Source organism: Pleurodeles waltl, chromosome 7, assembly GCF_031143425.1.
Source record: "Pleurodeles waltl isolate 20211129_DDA chromosome 7, aPleWal1.hap1.20221129, whole genome shotgun sequence".
NCBI lineage: Eukaryota > Metazoa > Chordata > Amphibia > Caudata > Salamandridae > Pleurodeles > Pleurodeles waltl.
In genome coordinates this window covers 24,010,239-24,035,992 of record NC_090446.1, presented here as the reverse complement: position 1 = coordinate 24,035,992, position 25,754 = coordinate 24,010,239, and the positions used below count along the sequence as shown (strand labels likewise).

The window sequence follows — 25,754 nt, the reverse complement described above, 5'->3', positions numbered from 1 at the left end:
TCTTTAAAGAAATAGGAGAATATTCGAGGATACAGCCCGTAGGGTCTATTGCATGTATGTTAACTTCAAGGTGCATTGCTCACTTTTTCTATTTCAATTTTATAATCATCTATTGATTTAGCATATGGGTATTCTCTAGAAGAGCATCTAGTTCCCTCACTGCTGATACCGCCAAGCAAAGAAATAGATCACAGAGTTCATTCACAAGAGTAACTTACACTTTTGAGTAAGTTTACACTTTTGTGTAGGTTTAGTACTTTTCAGTGTTCACAAACTGCCCTTTTGCAGTAACATACACTTTTGTAGGAACTCCAGTGCTACACGTGGCCAACCACTGATACTGCAAAACACTCCCACTGTTTTTCGGTACTCACAGATTATGATTTAATAGTGACTTTACATCTGCAAAGACTCCGCAGTGGGCAAGAGAACTCCACACATAAAACGATAGGCCTGTCCTATCATGCATACTGCTCCAAATAATTTTATTAGTACAAGAGTCAAGATCAGTTTGAGGATTCATCTTCCTACGTTTCCAAACCACTCACATATCTTTGAAGTCTCTGATGATCAAACTAGCTAAGGAATCTATTCCCTCCCACTCACCAGTCTCTTCTAATCCATTTAGTTCATACGTGATGTTAGAAATTACCATGAAGTTATTAGCAATCTGGTTATGTATCTTTGGGATAGAATCAAAACACTACCTCAAACTTTGCACTTCCGCACTTTGCAAAATCAGCCCACTTTTGCAAGGAGCATGTCTAAAGCAAGCATGTTTTGCATTATCATAAGTCTAACAGCAAGCATTTCCTTGGTAATAACTGTGAATGTACCAGTGGTGTAATAGCAAGGTTATCTACCAAGGGCGACAGACGATTCCTCAAGCTTCACATCGTTTAGAGCCACTCCTATTGCATTATGGCACTGAAGGTATCTTCCAATATTAGCTCAAAACTCAAACTACTTCTTTTAAGGAAAGTGTCATTCCTTGCCATCAGATTATCAGTGTAGTATATCATTGGAAAGACTTAAATCACATCAGTAATGGACTCTTTCATGAATAATGCATAATGTCCTTCTCCTTGACAAGTCCAAATGTAACTTTGGATGTAATTCCTTTTTTTCACCTCTCTTTTTTGCCTTTCAGTTCTTCCTTTGTTTCTTAATCTCTCTTTAAACTTGTCTAGAAACATTATCTTCGTATGGGTAACTTTGCAGGGAAGTTCATTAACATTTGATAATAAACATTGTAACAAAAATGCTTTCAGAATTAGTTTTATTTGAAATGTTACCTTTTATTTTTTTTTGTTAATTCTTGTGTTTGTTTTACTATAATGTTAGGTGAGGCATCTCCTGCCAGAAGATAGAAGTCTGCCAGCAAGCGAACTACAGATACTACTGTGACAAAGGCCAAAACTATTAGCATATTTTTGCAGCAAAAGTGTGCCTTAAATGCTATGTTAATATCTTTACAGCTGAAGGTGAAAAAGAAAAACCAGTTTCTCTATTCAGGTTTCACTTTTTGTTGGTCTGATGCAAGCTCCCCTGCGGTCTTTACCCTATCTCAAGATCTGCAGTGATAGTCACCTTCTTCAGCTGCATAACCAGGGGCTCTATAGTCAAAGGTAAAATTATCTGTAAAAACCAATCCTTCCCACTGTGATGTTCTGCAAGCTTAAAACATTCTCTGTCAATATTTCTTGTCCTCAAATACTGCTTCTGATTCTCATGGGGGTTAGCCAATGTCAGCATCAGTCTTAAGTCCATTCAGTGCCTGATTACGTTTGGTTTGGTTTCTCAGTCTCTTTATCTCTGTTTGGTCGCTGTCAGTAAACTGTCCTTGATCTGCGTTGTCTCATTCCTCTCGCGCTCTCTCCTCTCTAATAGTCTCGGGGGTCCTTGCTCTCATCAGTGCTATGGTTCTACTGCTTTTGTTCTTTGTCTATTCATCTTCCTGATGCACGCCTTCCCTTGAGGTACTTGTCATTTCCAGTTCATGGACCACGGTTTGATCTTCACTCCTGTTGCTTCTGCTGTATCATCTTCATCTGGCAGTGCATTGCACAGTGCAGTATGATCAGTCTCTGTACTCTGGGATTCATCAGGGACAGATATGGATTCTCAGTCCTGTTTTCTGTGTTTCTCTTTATGGTGGAGACACCAGTGTTCAGCCCGAGCTCTTCTCTGGCTGCTCTTCAGGTGACTGGACCTGTGGACTCTTAGATCTGGTCTCTTCTTCCTCTGATGCCTCAGAAACTTCAAATTGAGCTGGACTTGAACAACCAGTGGGTGTAGTCCCCCCTTTGTCTCCTGCGCTTCTCGCTCTCTTCATACGTGAGGCATGAACCAAGTTAGGAAGACCTGCATACATGGCAATGTTGGGCACAAGAATTACTGGGTGAGGACCTCTCCAGCCCTCTTCCAAGCATGATTTGGCATGTGTTCAGTTCACAAGAATTGAATCCTCTGAGTTCAGGTCATGGTATGGGTCAGACTGCATGGGTGGTATCACCGAGTAGACCCGGTGAGAGATAGAATGGACCACATCAGCCATTTCTTTGCATTAATCGAGGACTATGTCATTTGTAAAGTTCACTTACATAACTGTAGAAACAGAACAAATTCTCATGGCACTTCCCATCACTGTCCCATTCTTATGCAGGGGGCACTTTGGATGCTCAATACTACTTTCAAGAGTGCATCTGGCCACTTGAGGGATGTGGAGAAACATACTTTTCCTAACTTAGCCTTGATCTTCCTATTTACCCTGCCTATTACTCCTAATGCTTCGGTCTGTAACTGCAGTTGGATTTCTGGTCGATAGAACAGATGTATCACCTCAGCCAAAGTATGGAATCAATTCCCCCAACAGTTTTTGGGCCATAGTCAGACTAGCACATCTCCTACTCGGGTATGCCTCCACCCACTTTGAAAACAAGCACACAACAATTATGATATACCCCAGCTGATTACATTGGGGCATCTCCAAGAAGTCGATCTGAAAGGCCATCTGACTTTGCTTTGACTTTCCTATGTCCCTGTTTCAGGCTGGGAGGCTTACTTTGTGGCTCAGCACTTTGGCACCTTTGGGTTTAGTGCGCTGTACAAATTTGCTTCATTTCATTTAATTTCATGGTCACAGCAGCGGTCTTTCATCCTGCATTTAATTTTTGACGCACTATACCAGTGCTTCCCAAGCGTATAAGAGCCACTACGCAACTTTTAGTACCACAAACGTTCGCCACTCACCTAGCTTTAATAGATATGAGGTGGGGGCTAGTTTTCAATGTAATAGTTGACATGTTTTCAAAATCCTTTCTATTATCAAAATAACATACTCTTTACAGCAATTGTTTGTAAATGACACGCCTTTGACCAAGCCCTTGCACATGTCTTTATCAGATTGTGGCCCGGGTGTTGATCTACCCATAACAGTGGCAGATGGTGAACTGCACTGGGGCTGGAACACTTTTCAATGAGGGATGCTGAACTGTTGCGTCCATTTACTCAAATCACAAGACCTCTGAAAAATCTTGATGCTGATACAGATGATTTTAGAATGGGGTAAGGCCTCATTGATGAACTAAAAGCTGACCGTGCTAAAAATATTAAATGAATAACATGACTAAAACATGTTAAAGGCACAGGTTAAGGGCCTAATGCTAAAATTAGGGTGTCCAAACCAGATACTAAGGGGGGCCCACAACATCAGCAGCTCTGGCCATTAGGCCACATATATATTTCTCCATTTATGTGTGAAGGTTGAAGTGGGATGACTGTGTATGATCACATACTGTGAGCAAATTCTCAGTTGACATGACTTTGTGAAGAAAAGAGACACAGCAGCAAAGTGTACTGGAAAGTCTTCTTGGGAATACTTGCAAGGATTTATTAGGAAACAGACTCAGTTCAGCATCTTTGTACCGCTGGTGCTGGAACAATTGTCAGAGTAGGGGTGTAGATTTTAATGTTACATCACTGAAGTCATAGAAATTAAACATAATCCGAGCTTCAAACAAAGTGTAGCAAATGTATTCAGTTCAAGGCTTGTAAGTTTAATTATGTAGTTGGAGGCATTTTGGAGCACACTGTCACACATTTATTCCGAAAGCATTGCAAATAGCACACTGTCATTTACAGACAGCAGATTTTCCACTGAAATGGCTGCTAAATGTGCACAAATATACAGTTTTACTTATAAAACTATATAGCACACAAATGATAATGTGTGGTAATCAGGTTTCAGTGGAAATTTAACATTCACTCATCATCAAGTGATTTGTTTTGGTACTGCTAAAATCTAAGACCCAGATTTAAAAGGGCGTAGCGCCTACTTGTGCCACATTAGCAAACATTTATTTTACTTTACTGTGGCCCAACGAGGCCAAAATCGCTGCGCCAGTTTACAAAGTGGTGCAAGACATGCACTGCATCACTTTGTAACCCCTTGCGCCACATTATGCCTGTGCAAGGCATAATGTATGCAAAGGGGGTATTCCCCCATTAGGGGAGCCAAAAAAAAGGCACCATTTACTGCGGCATTAAAAGGAGGCACACCATTATTTATAATGGGCCTCTATGTGCTTTGCAGGATTAGCGTCAGCATTTTTTATGCTAATCCTGCAAAGTACCAAACTAACGTAAAAATAGTTGACGCTAGTTCCATAAGTAGCCCCATGGTGCACCGTGAATTACATACGGGGCACACATGGTGGCGCTAAGGGGTGCAAGAAAAGTGGCGCTACAGTAGGTGCAGCACCACTTTTCTTAAATCAGGCTAAGTTTTCAGGTTTTTAAATTATGTTGTGAGTAACACATATGGAATTCTACAGCCTTTCCTTTCATACTCTATGTGCCCACGAGATTGTCACATAGTCCACTATAGAAACTTCTTTCACTTTGCAGTCGGCAAAAGAAAAGTGGACCTCTGCCTTTGCCCAGGCCAATGCTGTAAGTTAATGCTTGAATCTCAGCCACCTATAGCACTATGGGTCTCATGTCGCAAAATCACAAGGTTTGAACCCACACAATTGCTTATTGTTATGTACAAATTCCCTTTGACTCGTAATAAAGAAGTTGCAGTCATTTCTAATTGCAATTAGGAGGTGTCATAAAAGGGTTCCCCACTTTCCTTTTCAAATTTGAAAAGGAATATATTAATAGTTTACGACTGCAATTGATGTCACAAACTATTGATGACATAACCACCCCTGAGTTGTGGTGGGAACTAATTTGAAAGGGGGAAATGGTCCCTTTAGGAGCTTTCTCACTTTCGGAATAATTTCATAGAGAGAGCAAAAGGCCATGAATGATGGTCTATGTGTAGGAAGGTGTCCCTTCCTGCACATAAACAATCATTTAATAATGACGATTTCTTACTCCTATGTGAGGTGCACTTTGCAGCACGCATAGAAGTGCCAAATCGCCATGGTAGATTGTTTATGTGCCAGAAGAGCCACCTTCCTGCACATAAATATTCATTCCCTTCAACGCAGACACCTTTGTGCTATGGTGCGAGGATGCCTGCGTTGGCGCTGGCAGCTCAGGGGAAACATAAGGGTGCAACATATTTTTGTAAATAAGATGCATCCTTGCGCTTCAGAAGTGGTGAGGCACTACCAATTTTGTCACAGCGCCGCGACAGTTCATTGTAAATATGCCCCTATGTGTGCAATTTGGAACAACATTTTGAGAATGAATGATCACACATCGGGACTCTAACATTTATAAGAAGAGGGATGCAGTTCTACCTGGTGGTAAGTGCTTGTTGAAATCTGCATAAGGCATAATGCCACAAAATGAAATCTGTTCAGACAGCAACTGGGCTAGTAATGAAGTTCCTCTGCTTCTGGCCAGGTTTTGCATTTAGCGAACCACCAGATGAATAATTAAGTTTATTTTCCATTTGCTAGTCCAACAGTACATCACTTTTGCCATTTAGCCAGCTGCCTGATCAATATTATTTTGTATTGCTACTTGCCAGGCTGCCAGTGAAATAGTATAGAATTTCTGCAGTTTAACCAGCAGCCAGCAAAATAGGTAATTTTATTTACTACTTGTATGGCTGCTGGTCATATTGTAAATAATGTTTGCTGTTTTGCGAGCATCGGAGTAATGAGTGAAGTTCCTTTGCTGTTTGCTTGACTACTGGCCAAACAGTATATAACCTGTGCAATTTAGACGGCCAGGTAAACTGTGACGCTTCCTTGTTATTTGCATGGCTGTCGGTGAAGCTGTGCGGACTCTCGACTATTTTACCAGAGGCCGGTTAAAAAGACAAGTTTTTCAGATAGTTGTACAGCCGACGACCAAAGAGTGCAGAATCCCTATTATTACACAAATGGGCAGGTAAGTAGCTAAATGTCTCTGCCATTTTCTAGGTTGCCAGCCAAAAAGTAAATAATTTCCAGTATTTAGCCAACCGCTAAGTAAAAAGCAGAGAAAAGTCACTATTTACTAGGTGGTCGGCTAAACAGCGGGTACCTTAAGCCAGTATTGCCTTACTGGAGTTACAAAAATAAAATCTACACCCAATGGAGCAATACTTTAGTAAATGAAACTTAGGCCACAATAGTTATGTCAAATAACATTTTTTGTTTTTAAGTGGGTCAAGCAACTTCGATGTAAGTCCCCCTCAAGCAGTTCCTAGAAGGTCAATTCGAAACAGTCAAGCAGGAACAGCTATGAAGGAACCCACAGAGTCAATTCAGTGAGCAGAAAGCCACATGAAAAATCAGAATTGTGCTAAAAATCAGTGGCTTCCCAGTTTCTGTGTGCAGAGTGTATTTATGACTGAGCATGCTGTTTAGTAACAATTTGATCCTTCTTAAAACCTGACACTGCTTTTTATCCTACAAGATGGTCTCCTGTTATCCACTCTTCACCCTACTTTGTAAAGTAGGCTGAAATAGTATTGAGGTTCTACTCTTAAAAGGTACAGATAAAATTCGAGCAATATTTACAGTTGTCAAGATCTCTTCTGATGTGATCGCGCACCGGAGCAATTAAGATGGCCGCGAGATAACGACGTTCAAGAACTGCGGAGGTCGTCTTCAAAATGTGGAATGTGAATATGCAGGGAGCAATTTGGTGAGTTTTTTAATCTTTTAAACTCTGTTTTTTCACAGAGTTTACTTCATTAAACCTGCTGCTCCCTTTCTCACAAAAATGTCACCGCCATTTTGTGAGGACCACTTTTATTCTCCTTGGCCACACTCTATATTACCCACAATTATTTTAATTAATGTGGGGACCGCTATACTTTTTTTTTTTGTTGCCATTTTGAGATGTCGAGATTTTCTTCTATAATTTTCAACATTCATCCTTTGAGGTGACCTAACCGACGGTGAGAGAGCATCAATTAAAAATACTGTATTAAGTCTACACTACATCGCTAAAATGGAGATTCCTCATACTTCAAAAGTATCTGTATCCTCTGTATCTAATTCTAACGGTCTTAAAGACTCCAGGGGTAACAAAAGAGCTAAAAAGGACCCGTCCTCGCCCACTAAGTCTCCATTGCCTTTTACATTGGAAGACATTATGGATGAATCAGTTAATAAGACCTTTTGTTATGGAAACACATATTGCACTACAACGAATTGAGGAGAAATGGTCACGTCTGGAATCTCAACTTTCTGATGTGGAGCAGAGGATCAGCGACATACAACACACTACTATTAAAGTTGATAATCTGACTAAGAAAGTCACACTTACCCTCTTTCTAAAATACTCAGATTTATTGACAGTCTTACCTGCCGCCAAACAACATAAACAAATGTTGTCTTCAGGCCAAAAGATTTTCTTTAGCCAGGATGTGGCCACGGCGGCAGCCAAAAGAAGGAAAGAATTTCTGGATCTTCGACCAGCTTTAAGATCTATGAATGCTAGATTTGGCCTTGTTCACCTTTGTTTCTTTAAGGTTACCTTCAAGGACAGAACAACTACTTTTGAAAATCCCTCTGACTTGAAACAATTTATATTTACCAATAAAGGGGAGGCAATGGAACTCAGCAAAACTTGATTGGTTAATGTTGGATTTTTAAATCATTCATTTTTTCTTTACAGGTATTGAAAACACTGAAATGTCAGGCAAAGAAAATCCCCTTTCCGATTGTGTCTATATTCCTGTATAATTAGATGGCATAGTGTTCTTTCCCTTGTTGGTAAGTCATGTCGTCAGTTGTTTATACTGTAATGTATTCATTCTGTTTTAACGTCTCTCCTCCCTTTTGCTATATAATTATTTTAATTCCTCGGGGTGTTGTTGCCGATTGGCCTCTAATTTTCTTGCTCCTCCCTTTTTCCCTTGCAAAATATATTCTTAATAATTATGACTCGTTTTTCCTCTTGTTCATCTTGTTTTTCTTTTATCAATGGGTTGCTTTCGCCACCTCTTTACTTCTATATCTCTTTCATACCGTCTTCTTCTCCTTTTGTCTTTCTTTCTTCTTTTATATGTTTGACACAACACAGGTTTAGACAAATAGGAAATATTTATCTAAACAAAACAAGACCAAAACAACAATAATCCACAATACAAAAGTCAAGATATCAATTAAAAAGCAAAAAGAGTCTTTTTGTAGTTCTAAACACACACTAACACTGTTAGCGTGAAAATGTACCTTGGTTGCGTCAAAAATAATCCCGCACGGGCGAGTGTGTGTCAAAAAGGGCTTGTGATGCTTCAATTTCACTCACGAGCAAGACCTTGCGTTGTTTCTCCTTTCGTTGGGTCGGGCGCGTTGTTTCTTCTTTCCGCAGGACAGTGATGCGCTGATCTGGTCAGCACTCTCGGGTCGGGCAGGCCTTGCGTTGCTTTTACACGCCCAGCAGTGTTTGCGTCTGAAATCCAGCCGCACGATGATTAGAAAACCACGCAGCGGAAGTTGCTATCTCACCAGCCTCCGTCAGCGATGCTGTGCGTTGTTTCTCCAGCTCCGTGCGTCGATTCTTCGGTCGCGTTGCAGACGAGCGTCAGTTTTTGAGGTGCAAAGTGGCAGCGCATCGATTTTTCAGCCCCAGATTGGAGTTGCGTCGATCTTTTCCCCACACGGAGTTCTGTGCCTGAATTTCTTCCTATTAGGCTGCCAGCTTCTCCTTTCAGGGTCCCAGGAACTGGATGGGTACCACAGGGCAGAGTAGGAGTCTCTCCAGAGACTCCAGGTGCTGGCAGAGAGAAGTCTCCTGAGACTTCAAACAACAGGAGGTAAGCTCTAAATCAAGCCCTTGGAGATCTTCACAAGATGGAAGGCACACAAAGTCCAGTCTTTGCCCTCTTACTCTGACAGAAGCAGCAACTGCAGGATAGCTCCACAAAGCACAGTCACAGGCAGGGCAGTTTTTCCTCAGCTGTTCAGCGCTTCTCCGGGCAGAGGTTCCTCTTGGTTTCCAGAAGTGTTCTAAAATCCAATTTCTCCTTTGAAGTAGGCCTACTTCAAAGTAAAGTCTCTTTTGAATGTGAAATCCTGACTTGCCCAGGCCAGGCCCCAGACACTCACCAGGAGGTTGGAGACTGCATTGTGTGAGGGCAGGCACTTCCCTTTCAGGTGTGAGTTACCACTCCTCCCCTCCCTCCTAGCACAGATGGCTCATCAGGAAATGCAGGAAATGCAGACTACACCCCAGCTCCCCTTGTGTCACTGTCCAGTGTGAGGTGAGCTGCAACAAGCACAACTGTCAAACTGACCCAGGCAGGGAATCCACAAACAGGCAGAGTCACAGAAATGGTATAAGCAAGAAAATGCTCACTTTCTAAAAGTGGCATTTTCAAACACACAATCTTAAAATCAACTTTACTAAAGATGTGTTTCTAAATTGTGAGCTCAGAGACCCCAAACTCCACATGTTCATCTGCTCCCAAAGGGAATCTACACTTTAATCATATTTAAAGGTAGCCCCCATATTAACCTATGAGAGGGTCAGGCCTTGCAACAGTGCTAAACAAATTTAGCAATAGTTCACTGTCAGGACATATTAAACACATTACTATGTGTCCTACCTTAACCATACACTGCACCCTGCCCTTGGGGCTACATAGGGCCTACCTTAGGGGTGCCTTACATGTAAGAGAAGGGAAGGTTTAGGCCTGGCAAGTGTGTACACATGCCAAGTTGAATTCACAGTTAAAACTGCACACATAGACACTGCAGTGGCAGGTCAGAGACATGATTACAGAGCTACTTATGTGGGAGACACAACCAGTGTTGCTGTCCCACTAGTAGCATTTGCTTTACAGGCCCTGGCACCTCTAGTGCACATTATTAGGGACTTACTAGTAAATCAAATATGCCAATCATGGATAAACCAATCACCATTACAATTTACACAGAGAGCATATGCACTTTAGCACTGGTTAGCAGTGGTAAAGTGCTCAGAGTTCAAAAGCCAACATAAACAGGTCAGACAAAAAATAAGAGGCAGGAGCCAAAAAGATTAGGGATGACCCTGCATAAGCATACAAAGTCCAACACAGATGTATTAGAATTTACATTTTATTCTGCAGCACATCACTCATATTCAAGAATAGATTATATATTTGCTACACAAAATATTTTACAATTAATTTCACATACTGACTTTGGGTCCATTCTTATATCAGATAATGCCCCAGTAATTATTGAGTTGAACTTTCCAGGCAATTCTCCATCTTCTAATCGCTGGAGATTAATAACATTTTATCTCAAGACCATTTATTTATTGAACAATTTACAATGTTTTCTAAAGAATTTTTTAGGCACAACTTATCTTCCAATACTCAAATGAATTTTATATGGGATGCACATAACTCTGCTGCTAGAGGTTTTGTTATAGATTATGTTGCAACTAAAAAGAAAGAAAATTCTAAATTGACCTCTCAATTACTTGCACAAATAAGGCATCTAGAGGATGAATACTTCTCCTCTAACAAACCAGATACTCTATCCAGGTTGATTGATTCTACAATACAATAAACAATCTTTGGATAGTGCATGTGGTACTCTACTCAAAATAAATTCCAAATGTTATGGGGGGGGAAATAAAGCGGGTAAACTATTGGCAAACTACTTAAAGATTAAAAAACAAAAGTTTAAAATTTCTGTTATCACAGACACATTTGGAAACTGACACACTAATGACTTTAAATTTCTGGAATGTTTTACTGATTACTATACCACATTATACTCTCGAAAATACTTCTTATATATCTGAGGTTGATGCTTTCTTCCACTCTATTCCTATGACACAAAGTAGATTGTCTCTATTAGACTCTGAACTATCGGATTCAGAAATTAAAAATGCCATTACCAAACTTCCTAAAGATAAGGCCCCAGGTCCTGATGGCTTTTCAATTGAATTTTACTCAACATTTGCATCCATTTTAGTTCCAAAGTTATTAACACTTATACAATATTTCATATCCCAAGATAAAGCAAATGGCACCTTTTCTGAAGCTATGTTGTGCCTGATTCCTAAAAAATACAACGATTTATCCAAATGTGGTAATTATAGACCTATATCCCTTATCAATGTTGACTGTAAAATGTTTGCAAAAGTCCTTGCCTTACATATTAATCATTTTATCCCAGATTTAATAGACTTTCACCAGTTAGGTTTTGATAAGGGGCGGTACATATCAGATAATTCTAGAACTTTTCTCAATGTTCTCCATCTTGCTTCTAAATCCAGAGACCCTATAGCTGCTATAACTCTTGATGCTGAAAAAGCCTTTGATCAAGTTTGTTGGGATTTTATGTTTCGAGCATTAAAATGGCATGGTTTTAGTCCTCATATTATTAAACTCATTAGTATTTTATACTCCTCACCTTATACACCTATTTTAGTCAATGATAAACAATCCCACTACTTCCCCCTACACAGAGGTACTAGACAAAGTTGTCCTCTATCACCTCTTTTATTTATATTAGTCCATGAGCCCCTTCTAGAGAAAATACGTAGGTCGTCTTATTTTTACGGCTTTAAGCAAAAAGACATAGAGATTAAATGTACAGCAAATGCTGACGATATTCTGCTCTTCATCTCTAATCCTCAACAGACTATTCTGGAATTTTTTCACTTACTACGAGAATACTCGAATGTCTCAGGATATATGCTTAATATAGACAAATTAGAGGTTTTGCCATTAAATGCTTATTGTCAACCCGACATGTTTAAAGATACTGGTTTTACTTTGAACTCTAAGTCTGGGCATATCCTATTCCAGTTATATTAAAGACACTATTTGAATTAATCTCAATCTTTAAAACTATAAATACATTATTTATGATTTTTTTATGGAACAAACGTAAATCTTGTATATCTTTAATCAAACTACAAGAACCTAGAGATAATGAAGGTGTACATTTTCCATGCCTTAAAATATACCATTCTGCATTTGTATTTAAATAAATCTGGTTATCCCTCTCTCCCACTTTTCACAATGGAACCTCTCTATGGAATCAATTGGAACACTCATAAATTACACCATTTACTCTTAGAGATGCAATTCGGCTTTCAAAACCCCATAAATCTCTTCAATCTCCGATAATCACTCATTCTATCTCTATTGCCAAGCCAATACTTATTGCCTCTCACTCCTCATCTGAGAACCTTAGGCAAACTCCCATAAGGTACAACAAGGATATTAAAATTCAAAATAGAACTTTAGTCTGGAAGGAGTGGGTGCACAAAGGCATTATAACTCTGGATCATTTAATTTTAGATAATGCTGTACTTCTATTTCAAGATAGTCAACAGACATTTCATATTTCCTCTCATTATGCCGTGCAGTACCAATCTCTCTCTGCAATCCTCTATAAATTGTTATCTCATAATTTCTCCTAACAAGTCCCAGCATCCTTTATATACAGAACCCTTACACATACCAGTCGCGTGAGACCAAAGTCTAAAATAGAATTGGCATGGGAACAGGATTTCAATAAACATTTTCCTATATCTACATATAAAAAAATATGGTCAAAACTCCATACAGGATCCTGTTCAGTGTCTCCAACCCAAACATTATTTTATGTTTATAATAGGTTGTATTATGCTCCTATAGATCTTTATAAATGTAAACTTATTACAGACAGGAAGGGGCATATTTATACTCTGTTTGGGCCGAATGTGCGTCAAAAATTTTGACGCACAATCGGCGCAAACCCTGCCCCATATTTATACTTTGACGTCCGACCCCGCGGGCGTCAAAATTCCACCATGTGCGTCATTTTTTGGAAGGGGGAACCAGCCATGCGTTAATTATATGCAAGGTAGGCGTTCCCTTCCAAAAAATGACTTTAAGGCCTGTGCCCCATATTTATACTCTTACGTCATTTTGACGCACAGGAGGGGGTGGGCCTTAAAAAACGACGCACAGCCTGATGGGCGCCATTTTTTAACACCTGGGTCAGGGAAGGCGTTAAGGGACCTGTGGGCTCGGAGGGAGCACAGAGGTGCCCTCCCCTGCCCCCAGGGACACCCCCTGCCACCCTTGCCCACCCCAGGAGGACACCCAAGGATGGAGGGACCCATCCCAGGGAAGTAAAGGTAAGTTCGGGTAAGTATTATTTTCAGATTTTCTTTGTGGCATGGGGGGCCTGATTTGGGCCCCCCTACATGCCACTATGCCCAATGACCATGCCCAGGGGACATAAGTCCCCTGGGCATGGCCATTGGGCAAGGGGGCATGACTCCTGTCTTTGCTAAGATAGGAGTCATGTCAATGGAGGTTGGGCGTCAAACAAAATGGCGCAAATCCGGTTTGAGGCCTGAATTTTGCCTCAGACCTGACTTGCCCCATTTTTTGACGCACAACCCCCATTTTCCCATACGCCGGCGCTGCCTGGTGTGAGTCATTTTTTTTTACGCACACCAGTCCGCAGCGCCGGCTAACGTCATTCCATAAATAAGGCGCCCGCATGGTGCGTTGGAATGGCGTTAGCCGGCGGTAAACTTTTTGACGCACAACTGCGTTGGCGCAGTTGTGCGTCAAAAAGTATAAATATGGGCCTAAGTGCTGGTCGTGTTTTAAAGAAAATAGCCATTATATGCACATGTTTTTTTAATGTTCAGTCCATACTTTTTGGAAACAAGTTTGGGATAAAGTCAATCACATTTTGTCCATTAATGTACCCTTCAGTATGTTACATGTTTTTTTGGGCAGTACCTCACCTATTTGGCATTCCCAATCCCTGCTTGGCAAACTGGCTGATTTCCTCATTGCTTGTGCACTGCAAATTATAACTTCTAATTGGAAAGATGCCACAAAAATATCTGTTGTAGCTTGGTGGAATCTAATTTGCTATAATCACAGAATTGATCGAGCAAATGCTAATACTATTCAACTGTTAATTAAAAGAGACAAGTTATGGCTTCCTCTCACATTTTTTCTTTCACAACACAAGACCTTTCATGCTACGGTTAGTACTGCTTTTGAACCTCCTTGAATGTCCTTTATTTTGTTTTTGTTCTTTCTCTTTTTTCTCTTTTTTATTTAGAATTAATGGTTGCTCTATTGAGAACATGTGATCTTCATTTTGCTTTGTTTTCACTTTTCTTTTATTTTTATGTTCTCTCTTCTCTTTTTTCTTTACTAAAATATAACAAAAAAGGTATTATTTTATGGTACAATATTTTATTCTGATTGTGTATATAAATTGTTTTTATAGGTCTAATTATCTTTATGACTTTTTTTGTTCCAATGTAGTTATCTTATTGTACTAATGTTTGTTAACTTATTCAATAAAGCATTATTAAACACATAAAAAGATCTCTTTGGATGTTAAAACTAAGACACAAAATTTCAAAATCTTTTTGGGGTCCACAGGAATAATGATGGAACACTGCAGTCAGTCACATGGCTTTCTTCTACAGAGGGAACTCCGTCTCATGCTGCATTCATTTACGGAAAAAACATCCTTCCTAAGGTATACGCAGTCACCATATCCATTTAGGGGAAACCTGAAATGGGAAGAGCAGAAATTTGACCACATGCATTTAGAACAACAAAATATGTTAATTGTTTTCTTTGTGTGCCAGATATGTTGTTCTACTATTTATTCTCCTTAACTGGCAAGCATCATAAAATACAATACACAGATCCTAAGCATTTAGGGGATTATTTACAAAAAATTAGCGTAGACAGCACCACAAGTCTTTTTGCTGGCTCTCCCTATATCAATGTGAAAGGGCAAGAATGCACTGTATTTATCAGATATGATGCATTCTTGCCCTTTCAGCCAGCACTGGCACACAATTTGGTGCCTAGAGCCAATCCAAGGGTGTCTGCATTGTTAGCAGGATTGTTTTTGAGCAGGAAGGAACACCGTCCTGCACAAAAGCAATCCATGGAGGCTTTTTCCTTTTTATATGTGTGCTGCAGAATGCTAACCAGTGCTAAAGTGCACAAGCTCCCTGTCTAAATTGTATTGGTGATTGGTTTTTCCATGACTGGTATATTTGATTTACTAGTAAGTCCCTAGTTAAGTGCACTATGTGTGCCCAGGGCCTGCGAAACAAATGGTACTGGTGGGCCTGCAGCACTGACTGTGCCACCCATATTAGTAGCCCTGTAATCATGTCTCAGACCTGCCACTGCAGTGTCTGTGTGTGCAGTTTTAAACTGCCATTTCGACCTGGCAAGTGCACCCACTTGCCAGGCCCAAACCTTCCCTTTTACTACATGTAAATAACCCCTAAACTAAGCAAAGAGCAGCCCCGTGAGCAGAGTGCGGTGTATTTAAAAGGTAGGGCATGAACTGGTGTGTTTTAAATGTCCTGATAGTGAAATACTGATAAATTTGTTTTTCACTATTGTCAAGCCTATCTCTCCCTTAGGGTAACATGGGGATTGTCTTGAAATATCTTTTAAGTGTAATTTCCCTCTGGGAGCAAATAGAGATATGGAGTCTGCAGTTCTGAACTGACAATTTTAAAATACAACTTTTGGTAAGATTGTTTTTTGAATTGTAAGTTTGAAAATTCCACTTTTGTAAAGTGGGCATTTTCTTGCTTGACCATTATGTGCCTCTGCCTGTCTGTTGAATTCACTGCTGGGTCAGGATGACAGTTGGGCTGTTTGTGCATTCACTCTAGACAGTCACACAAAGGGAGCTGAGGTGTGTCCTGCATATCATGAAGACCCATCACCCAGCTGATAGGTCTTCCTGAGCTAGAGTGGTGGGACAAACTGACACCCCTGAAAAGGGCTGCGTCTATCCTCACACAAAGCCTTCTCCAACCCCCTGGAGTGTGTCTGGGGCCATGGCAGGGAAAGGCAGGGTCTTGTCAAAGACTTATCTTTGAAGTTTGCCTACTTCAAAGACAGAACTGGGTATAAGTACTGGACCTCTGACACCACATAGTTAGAATCCTTCTGGACTCAGGATATTCTAACTGGAAGAAGAGCTGGATGCTGTAGGAGGGACTGCCACTCTGCCTGTTGCTTTGCTGTACTGGCCTGCTGCTTTCTGCTTCTGTCCTGGAAATGAAAGGACTGGACTTTGCTTTCTACATCTTGCTTCCAAAGATTCTCCAAGGGCATAGACCAAGCTTGCCTCCTGTTAGTCTCAGGGACATCAAAGACTTCACCTACCAGCACCTGTGCTCTCCTGCTGAGAGTCTGGACTTGTCAAGTGGTGCCAGATCCAGTGCCTGGGCCTTTGGGAGTGAGTTGTGGTGTAACAAGGAAGAAACAAGTGCATCGACCTCCACAATGACTTCGGAACCGGTGCCACTCTTTGATCCCGCCCCACTGTCTGCACTGCAGCTGAGGTCCTCGCTGAGTGCAACAACAGCGACCAAAGCCACAGCACCTCCTAAGTCCTGCCAGAGGACGCTGTGTCACCGACATCTGTGGCACCCGACTCCACCGCAGCAGCTGTGGCCCCGTGGTGTGTTTGCGACAGCGTGGAGTTGCCGCCTCACATTTTGACTTTCTGGATTCATCGACCATGCCTTGTTGTAAGGAAACTGTGCCTCACCACCAACAGTGTATCACCTCCTGCTGCAACCGTAAGGAACCAACGCCTCACATCCCCTGCCTAGCAGTAAGGAACTGTCGTCTCACCTCCCCGTTTTGTAAAATAAATAAATAAATAATCTATAAAGATGTATCAAGCAATCTACTGGGTGATTGAAGTAAGTGCTGCAGTTGGCTTGGATTTGTACATTCTCCTTCAAGATTTAAAGCTTACAATATTCTTCTTCATTACACACACACTTAAAACTAGACCGGTCTCATGTTGGTGGATCCTACATTACTGCTCCCCTTAAAGTAAGGCTGTAACTATCATTATAACATTGGAATGTTGACAGCTCCATTGAAAACACTGGAGCAGAAGCATGCTATAAAAACTGATACAGGCCCACTGCTGTCCACATTGCAATGCCCAAATTTCAGCCTTTGAGACTCTCCCTCACTCCTGACTCTCCAAGATATGTGGATTGCAGGGAAAAGGAAGACGCTTAGAGACCAGGTGAAAGCACACAGCAAGCCTTCTCTCCCATATCCTCCCATGCTCCATAGTGTCACATGAGAAGCAGAAGGATGTAGTGGAACTCTTCTCATTTTGGTTTCTCTCTCAGCTCTGCCAAATGAATAAAATACGTTTGTCACAGCTGAGTGAGAATCAAGGACTACTGACTACTCTCACAGCTCCTGCTATCCATGATCAACAATAAATCGTTGTGACTATGCGTGTGACAATCAACTGCTACACATACACCATACACAGCAGAAGCTGTGAAACGCTAGATGGTTTGAGGACAAGAGGTTATGTAATCGACTGTCTCTCTCTGAAAATGTTTTCTTTTTAATTAGGACATTTCATCCTCATGGGGAAAGGGGGAATGTTCTGAATAGCCTTATAGTATGATGTAGAGGCTGTTCTGCACATTGGGGGTCACCTCTTGCCGTACACTATCAGCTTCAACTTGGAACAATAATACTGGAGCTGGACTTTCATTGGTGGTACAGTCTGCTGGGATGGGCTATAAGGCTATAGTGTATTCGGAATGTCTGAAACAAGCCAGAACATGTTTTGGTTTTCCAATAACTATTCCAACCAAGGTACAGATCTGATATGTTTAGGTTGTTACAGATATGTGCATAACAGTCTTGGGCAAGAAGGACATTGATCAAAGGAAGGTGTTCTTCTGGGATAAAAAATATGCCCCTGTAGAAGAAGATGAGAGCTCAGAAACATATTTGTCTAGATTATGGTTTATACATTTAATATCTGTCTAAGAGTGGAGGAGCCACTGCTGTTTTCAGGTAATGAAGCTAAGCATCCAGTTGGTGCCAGACACATCCAGTGTGGATGCCCAGGGATAAAAACTGGATCCCTGCAACTCATCTGTCTTGTGCAGTATCTTACCCCCATATTTGCAGGGAAATTCTTCCTGCACAGCAGTCTATGGTGTGGGCTCTCAGCTAGGTGAAGGAGATAGATGAACCACCACTGACAAGGTCATTCTGGTGCTATCATTATCATTCTTGTCTTTGACAGGTAAAATGTGATCAGAACAGTTGGTAAGAGAGGAACTGGAGGAAATGCATAAAGATATTTCTCTAACCAGTCTGTCAAAGGGGTGCTTCACTTCAACCCTGGCTGGTAAAATCTAGAGGCATAATTTTGGCATTTTTTGGGCCTGATCTAGATATTGGCAGAAGAGTTACTCCGTCACAACGGTGATGGATATCCTGTCCTCTGAAATCGAAATCTCATTGGATATAATGGGATTTGGATTTCTGCAGATGGGATATCCATCACCGTTGTGGCGGAGTAACCCCTTTGCCAATATTTAAATAAGACCCTTTGTCATTTAGAATCTAGTCATGATTTTCTTATAACGCTTGACTGAGGGTGTCGGTTTTCATGTTTTGAACACCTGGGAGATGGGCAACAGTGACTGTTAAATTCCTTGCAATTAGCCATTTCTCTATGGCCTGTGACTCTAGGGAAAGAGGGTTTGAATGCATCCATCTCTGCTTGGTTCGTTAGTACATTGTGGCTGTGTTATCCTTTGAACTAGTAGAGAAGTTGTTCTTAATGCAGAAAAAAGCATTTAATTCAGAAACAAAGAAGGGAAGGAGAGAAGTTTTGCAATGCGGTCCAGCAGACTTTCTCCTCATAATCAATGCAATGTGTCTCCTCACAATCAATGCGATACTCAAATCAGTGTGCTGTTATGCAGCAAGTTCTCACCATGAAAATCTGATTCAAAGGATGTCAGAGGTATCTTTTAAAGGATGCACTGGATCTTTTTTTGCCAGTCTCAGTGTCCAAGCCATGATCAGGCGACAGGGTGGTGAAGGAATTCCTGCTGTGAAATCGAACATTTGGCACCATTTGCGCTCTCTAATTGGCTGCTTGTTCATTGGTTGGTCGATTGGGGTTTACTCTGTGTCTCAGATTCATGAGTTTCCCAATGTTTTTTAAGCAGGTAACCTCCATTGTTGATGATCCTTCCGTTCGCAAGTATCCAGGTCCAGGTTTCGTCAGTTTCTGAAATAAGCGAGTTGTCTCACCCTACACCACTCCCAGTTTGCTGGCAAATAGTACGGTGCATTTCAGGCCCACCTGTTGTAACTGCTGTTTGATTGTTTTGTAGGAACTGCACAGCTGTTGCATCTCCGCTGTGTAGTCTGTGTAGGCAGTTACCATGGCTGCCTCAGTGAAACGGTGCTCTGGCTTTGAATGCTTGCAAAATTAAGTCTTTGCCATTGTAATTCAAGAGCCACATAATGACTGGGGATGGGGGATGTTCCTAGGGACGGGGCCGACCTGAGTCCGGTGGGCCCTTTAAAAGGAGAAGGCATTGGGGACCTTCCTCATCAGGACTGTGTCCATTAGCCATTGTTCAAGGAACAGTTCTAAATTTGGGCCCTCAACCCTTTCAGGGTGGCCCAAGAAATGGACATTATTGCATCAGGACCTTACTTCTGCATCTTCTGCTCTTATTTGTAGACACTTGATGCCAGCCTTTATAAGTTGCATCTGATACTGCACCTCCTGCAGTGTGAGAATTATTGTTGTTAAAAGCAGAGTCCTGTCTCCAACCCTATCAGATAATTTCTGATGGTCAGTTCTCAAGAAGGACACTTCCAGAAAACCTGTATCAGTTTTATCTCCAGGGTTGTCTTGGTGTCTTGTATCACCTGCAGTATTCTCCCCTTCCTGTGACAACATATCTTGGTAGTCCAATATGTCCTTGGTGGACGACTGGGGTTGCCTGGTCCATTGTGGTTTCACCATCATGGTGTGCATGTGATTAAAGGTATGTTAGGCCTAACTGCGGCAGGGGTCCGGTCTCTGGGACACTCTCTCCCCTATTTCCAAGAATCGTCCAGAGGGTGTTGCCAATCCATCTCTGCTTCATTCCTTTCATGTCAGGGGAAAACGTCCAGATAGGGGAGGATCCAGAAGGCCCTGAGTTTGTGGCACTCTCCACGTCTCTGCCACGTGCACCACTTTTCAAAGGGTCCCATCCCAGATAGGGAGGATCCAGAAGGCCCTGAGTTTGTGGCACTCTCCACGTCTCTGCCACGTGCACCACTTTTCAAAGGGTCCCATCCCATCCTCCTCACCCCCAAACCGGAGGCAGAAGCTATGCAAGCAAACCCTGTTGAAGGGGGGGTGTCCTCCACAAAAAGGGCAGGCAGCAAAAGACCATCCTGGAAGCAAGGCAGGGGGGCTCAGTCCACAGAGATCCTCCAGGCCTGCTGCGGGGTGAAGCCTGCACCGTCTGGCCCTTGTAGTCAGCTGGTCTCTGGGACCTGCTGGTGCGGGCAGCAGTACTCCTCCACCACCTGCAGTGTGTCCCCAGTCCAGAGCTTGTGCAGGCACTCCCCTTGCATACACTCATCACCATTGGACTTCCCTCAACCAGCATCTCAGGCCCTAGGGTGCCTACCTGCACCGGTGGACAACCACCTCTAATTGGAACTACCCCACCCCTGAGGCCGAGCCCCGCTCTCACCACAGGTACAGCTATTGCCTAGGGGGGCACCTCCATCTCCGGTGGTCCCTTAAGGCACCTTAGTACCTGAAAAATGCTGAGGCTCCAGTCCTCTAGGCGGCCACAGGAACCAGTAGGGCTTTGTCCCCTCACTGCAGTAAGTCTGCCTCACATTCACTAATAGGCATGCGGCAACCTTCTGTTGCTCTGTAGGGAGCCACTCAGAGTGGTCGGGGCCTCCGGTTGCCAAGCCGAGGATAATATACGATTTATACAGGATTTATGGCAGAGTTCAGCAGTGCACCTCTAGATTGACTGCCATCCTGGCCACGCCCCCACCAATACATTGTTAAATGTTGTCAGATCTTTAACTGGTGACACTCTTGCTGGAGGTGTGTTTGACCGACTTAGAGAGGAATCTCTGATAGAAGAGGTGTCCATGAATGAGAGTATGTCCTATGGCAAGATCATGACCTCCTGCTAGGTCTTGTATTAGATCTTCTTGATCTAAAGTGAGAAGATATTTTTTTTCTCCAAATTTTCGGTAGGATTTAGGGCTTGATCTAGGGCTTGATATGTATCTGATCTTGCATGATGTCTATGTGATGAAAGTGGACTTGTGTGTTCCTGTAGTTTTGTGGGAACTAAGAGTGATGGGTTGATCCTAGGTGAAGGTTTAGGGGATGTTACTGAATGGGGTGAGAACCCAGATAGTGTTGCCCCCTGGTAAAGGTGTGCCAGCTATTACTATTTCAGGAAGGTAAATATGCCTAAATATGCCTAAAAATAATCTAAGCCTGGAGTAGCAGGTAATCTCTCTTTTCCAAGCTACCATAGCCATCTTGGAGAAAGTTGTATAGATAGTGACACAGAACTTGTTATGGTTGTCAGTGGCTTCAACATTGATGGTGGTGGCTTTTGGTGGCTTTGCTGTCAACGGTATTAGCTTTGACACTGATGATCTTGATGCACAAGGTGATATATTAAACATCAATTTTGATGGTGACCATCAGGATTCTATCACGTCAAGTGATAGCAATACCACTGACCTGGTCAGTGCACTGGTCTGCCTCCTGTGGCTACACCTTGTAAGTAGAGCCCTTTCCCTGGCTCCTCTGAACTCCTGACCCCTGTCAGGAGTTCGAGGCCCTCCTCCACCTGCAGGCTTCTGCATGCACCTCATCCCTGGTGTCTAGTGGGAGAGCTCTGCTTTCCTACTAGGCTACCCTCTGCCTCTCTTCTCCTTTTCTGCTCCTTTCTCTGCTTTTCTCTCTGTTCCTCTTCTGTCCCTTTGTGTTCCTTTTGCTTCCCTACTCTCTTCCTCATTTTTCTCTCACTCCGCTCTCTCTCTCACTTTCGCTCTCCCTCCTTTCTCTCTTCCCTGTGGCTGCTGCCCCCAAGGCCCCGCCCCCTTTCTACAGCCCGTCCCCTTTTTCGTGCCATTTTTCACCTCCACTCCCGCCTCCCAGCTGTCCTCTCCTCCCCTACACCTTCCTACTTAAAGGCAGCCCATCTGCGCCCATCCATGCCTGGAACGTGCCCAGCACCAGAACCTCTGGCCCCGACCTCCCACCGCCGCCACGCACGTCTTCACTATGACGCCACCACCCTCCACACCCTCAACACCGGCTGCTCTCCCAGCTGCCTTCAAGGCTCCCCGCAGACCTCCCGCGGACCCTTCTCCTGCCGAAACTGCACCTTCACCAGCCTCCACGCCAACCACCCACCCACCAAGGCAGGACGCAACCATCTCAGATGTATCCTCCTCAACATCTGCTCCGTCCACAAGCATGCAGTAGAGCTATGGAATCTACTCGACTCAGCCATCCCAGACGCCGCCTTCCTGACTGAGATCTGGATGAACCCCTCCTCAGTGCCTGACATCACCGTAGCCATCCCGGGCAGCTACAAGATCACCCTCAGGGACCACTCCAACAAACCCGGAGGAGGCATCGCCATCATCCACAAGAAACCCCTCAGGATCACGACCAGCATCGAACGCACCCTCAGCACTGCCGAACACCTGCACTTCCAGATCCACACTGACCCAAACACCACCCTCCGAGGGAACCTCATCTACAGGTCCCCCGACCCCAGACAGCAGTTCAGCAACTTCATCACTGACGTCATCAGCACGCACGCTCTTGCACTGACTACATACACCTCGAGAACACCAACGACAACAACACCGCCACCCTGCTCGACAACCTCTCCAACCTCAGCCTCAAACAGCTTGTCACGATCCACTCAGCAGGACACACACTTGACCCTATTTTCTCCACCAGAAATCACGTCTCCTTCAGCCACACCACCGAACTCCACTGGACAGACCAATGCTGCATCCACTTCTCCTTCAAGAAACCAACAACACACCACTACCAACAACGGATCCACCACCACAGTTGGATCAAGGTCACCGAAGACCAACTTATCGCAACCCGCTCCTGGATTCCACCCATCGACGCCACTGACACCAATGCAGCTGCCTGCAACTTCAGGCAATGGGTCGACACCTGCGCCAATACTCTTGCCCCAATCAAGAATCCCTCCAACAGACACACCGACAGAAAGGCCTTTTGGTTTATCGCTCACCTCCATGAATCTAAGCAGACCTGCCAAAACTCGAAAGAAAGTGGCGCCAAGATCAGACTCTGTACAACCACACAGCCTTAAAAAATGCCAGACAACACAAACTCATCCGAGCTACCAAGAGAACCGCCTTCAAAGATCGAATCAATGCACACAACAACAAGGAGCTCTTCAACGTCATGAAGGAACTCTCCAACCCCAGCTCCAACGGCAACAACATCCTGCCATCCCAAGACCTCTGCGACTCCCTAGCCTCCTACTTTCACCACAAGATTACAGGCATCAACAACAGCTTCAGCAACCCAGACCTTACCCCCCCCCCCCGGCAACCACCAACACCACAGATTCACTTCCGACCAACCTCCTGCTCTCCTGGACCCCGGTCAATGACAACAACACCCTCGAAATCATGAACACCTTCCGCTTGGCTTGCCGTCTGACCCCTGCCCTCACCACATCCTCACCTTCCCAAAGAGCTGGAAACACGCAGAGATAAACGCCCTCCTCAAAAAACCCAAGGCGGACCAAAAGGACCTCAAGAACTTCCGACCTATCTCCCTGCTCCCCTTCCCAGCAAAAGTCATTGAGAAGGCTGTCAACAGACAACTAACCTGCTTCCTCGAGGAGAACTGCACCCTGGACCCTTCCCAATCTGAATTCCACAGCAACCACAGTACCGAAACCGTCCTCATCGCCGCCACTGATGACATCAGAGCCATACTTGACAACGGCGAAATCGCAGCCCTTTTCCTCCTGGATCTCTCTGCGGCATTCGACAGTGTCTGCCACCACACCCTACGCTCATACTTCAACAATGCAGGAATCCAGGACAGAGCCCTTGACTGGGTCACCTCCTGTCTCACCGGCAGAACCCAGAGAGTGCACTTCCCCTATTCTTCTCGGAGGCCACCGAAATCATCTGCGGCGTAACCCAGGGTTCATCCCTCAGCCCGACCCTCTTCAGCGTCTACATGGCCACGCTCGCTAACATCGCCCGATCCCACAACCTCAACATCATCTCATACTCTGACGACACCCAGCTGATCCTCTCCCTCACCTAGGACTCCACCAAGATCTACCTCCACGAAGGAATGAAGGCCACCGCCGAATGGATGAAGAGCAGCTGCCTAATACTCAATTCCGACAAGACGGAAGTCCTCATCTTCAGCTCCACCCCCTCTGCATGGGATGACTCCTGGTGGCCTGCCACTCTCAGAGCCGCTTCGACTCCCACCGATCACGCACAAAATCTAGGATTCATCTTGGACTCCTCATTATCCATGACCCAGCAAGTCAACGCCATAACACCCTCTGCATGCTCAGAAAGATCTACAAATGGATACCCACCGAAACCAGAAGGACAATCACCCAAGCCCTCGTAAGCAGCAAACTGGACTACGGCAATGCCCTCTACGCATGAACCACGGGCAAACTCCAGAAAAGGCTTCAACTCATCCAGAACACCTCCGCACTCCTCATCCTGGACATCCCCCGCCACATCACAGACCACCTGAGAAACCTCCACTGGCTCCCAGTCAACAAGAGAATCACCTTCAAACTCCTCACCCACTCTCACAAAGCACTGCATAACACCGGAATAGAATACCTCAACAGACGGCTCTCCTTCTACACCCTGACCTGGCATCTCCGCTCCACCGACCTCGCCCTCACAATCATCCCACGGGTCCGCAGAACTACAACCGGCGGTAGATCATTCTTGCATCTCGCCGCCAAAATGTGGAACACTCTCCCCACCCACCTGAGCCAGACCAAAGACCTCCTTACCTTCAGGAAACTTCTCAAGACCTGGCTGTTCGAGCAGTAGCAGCACCCTCTCCTCTCCCCTCCCCCTCAGCGCCTTGAGGCCCTCACGGGTGAGTAGTGCACTTTACAAATTCCTGATTGATTAAAGTGGTGACAGTCTTTGACTTCATGGTCTTCGATGTCAAGCTTCTCAACGTTGATCTGAAGTGATGTCTCCTCCTATGATGTCTTCTTTTCTTCGATCTTCCCCTGGGAGCTTTCTGGGAGCATGACGATGTCCCTCTGGCAGAAGACTGACCTTCTCCATTGGGTTTCGAAGATCTGCCAGCATATTCAAGTTTCTTCCTTTGCCACAACCCAAGTAGCCTAATCTTCTGTCTATCCTTCAAAGTTATTTTTTAGAATGATTGACAATGAATACAGAAGTTAGGAGAATGATCTTCAGGAAGAGACACTACTCA

General features: G+C 43.7%; 1 protein-coding gene across 2 annotated transcripts in view; it reads right to left on the bottom strand.

Annotated features, from left to right (window-relative positions):
• Positions 1 to 13,481: 13,481 nt before the first annotated feature.
• The window catches only part of LOC138303583 (uncharacterized), a 115,536-nt gene continuing 103,263 nt past the window's right edge, over positions 13,482 to 25,754 (bottom strand). For both annotated transcript variants that reach the window (XM_069242848.1, XM_069242847.1), the window contains one exon: positions 13,482 to 14,940. In XM_069242848.1, the coding sequence (XP_069098949.1) occupies positions 14,829 to 14,940 (112 nt within the window). In that variant the 3' untranslated portion in view covers positions 13,482 to 14,828. The remainder of the gene's footprint in view (positions 14,941 to 25,754) is intronic.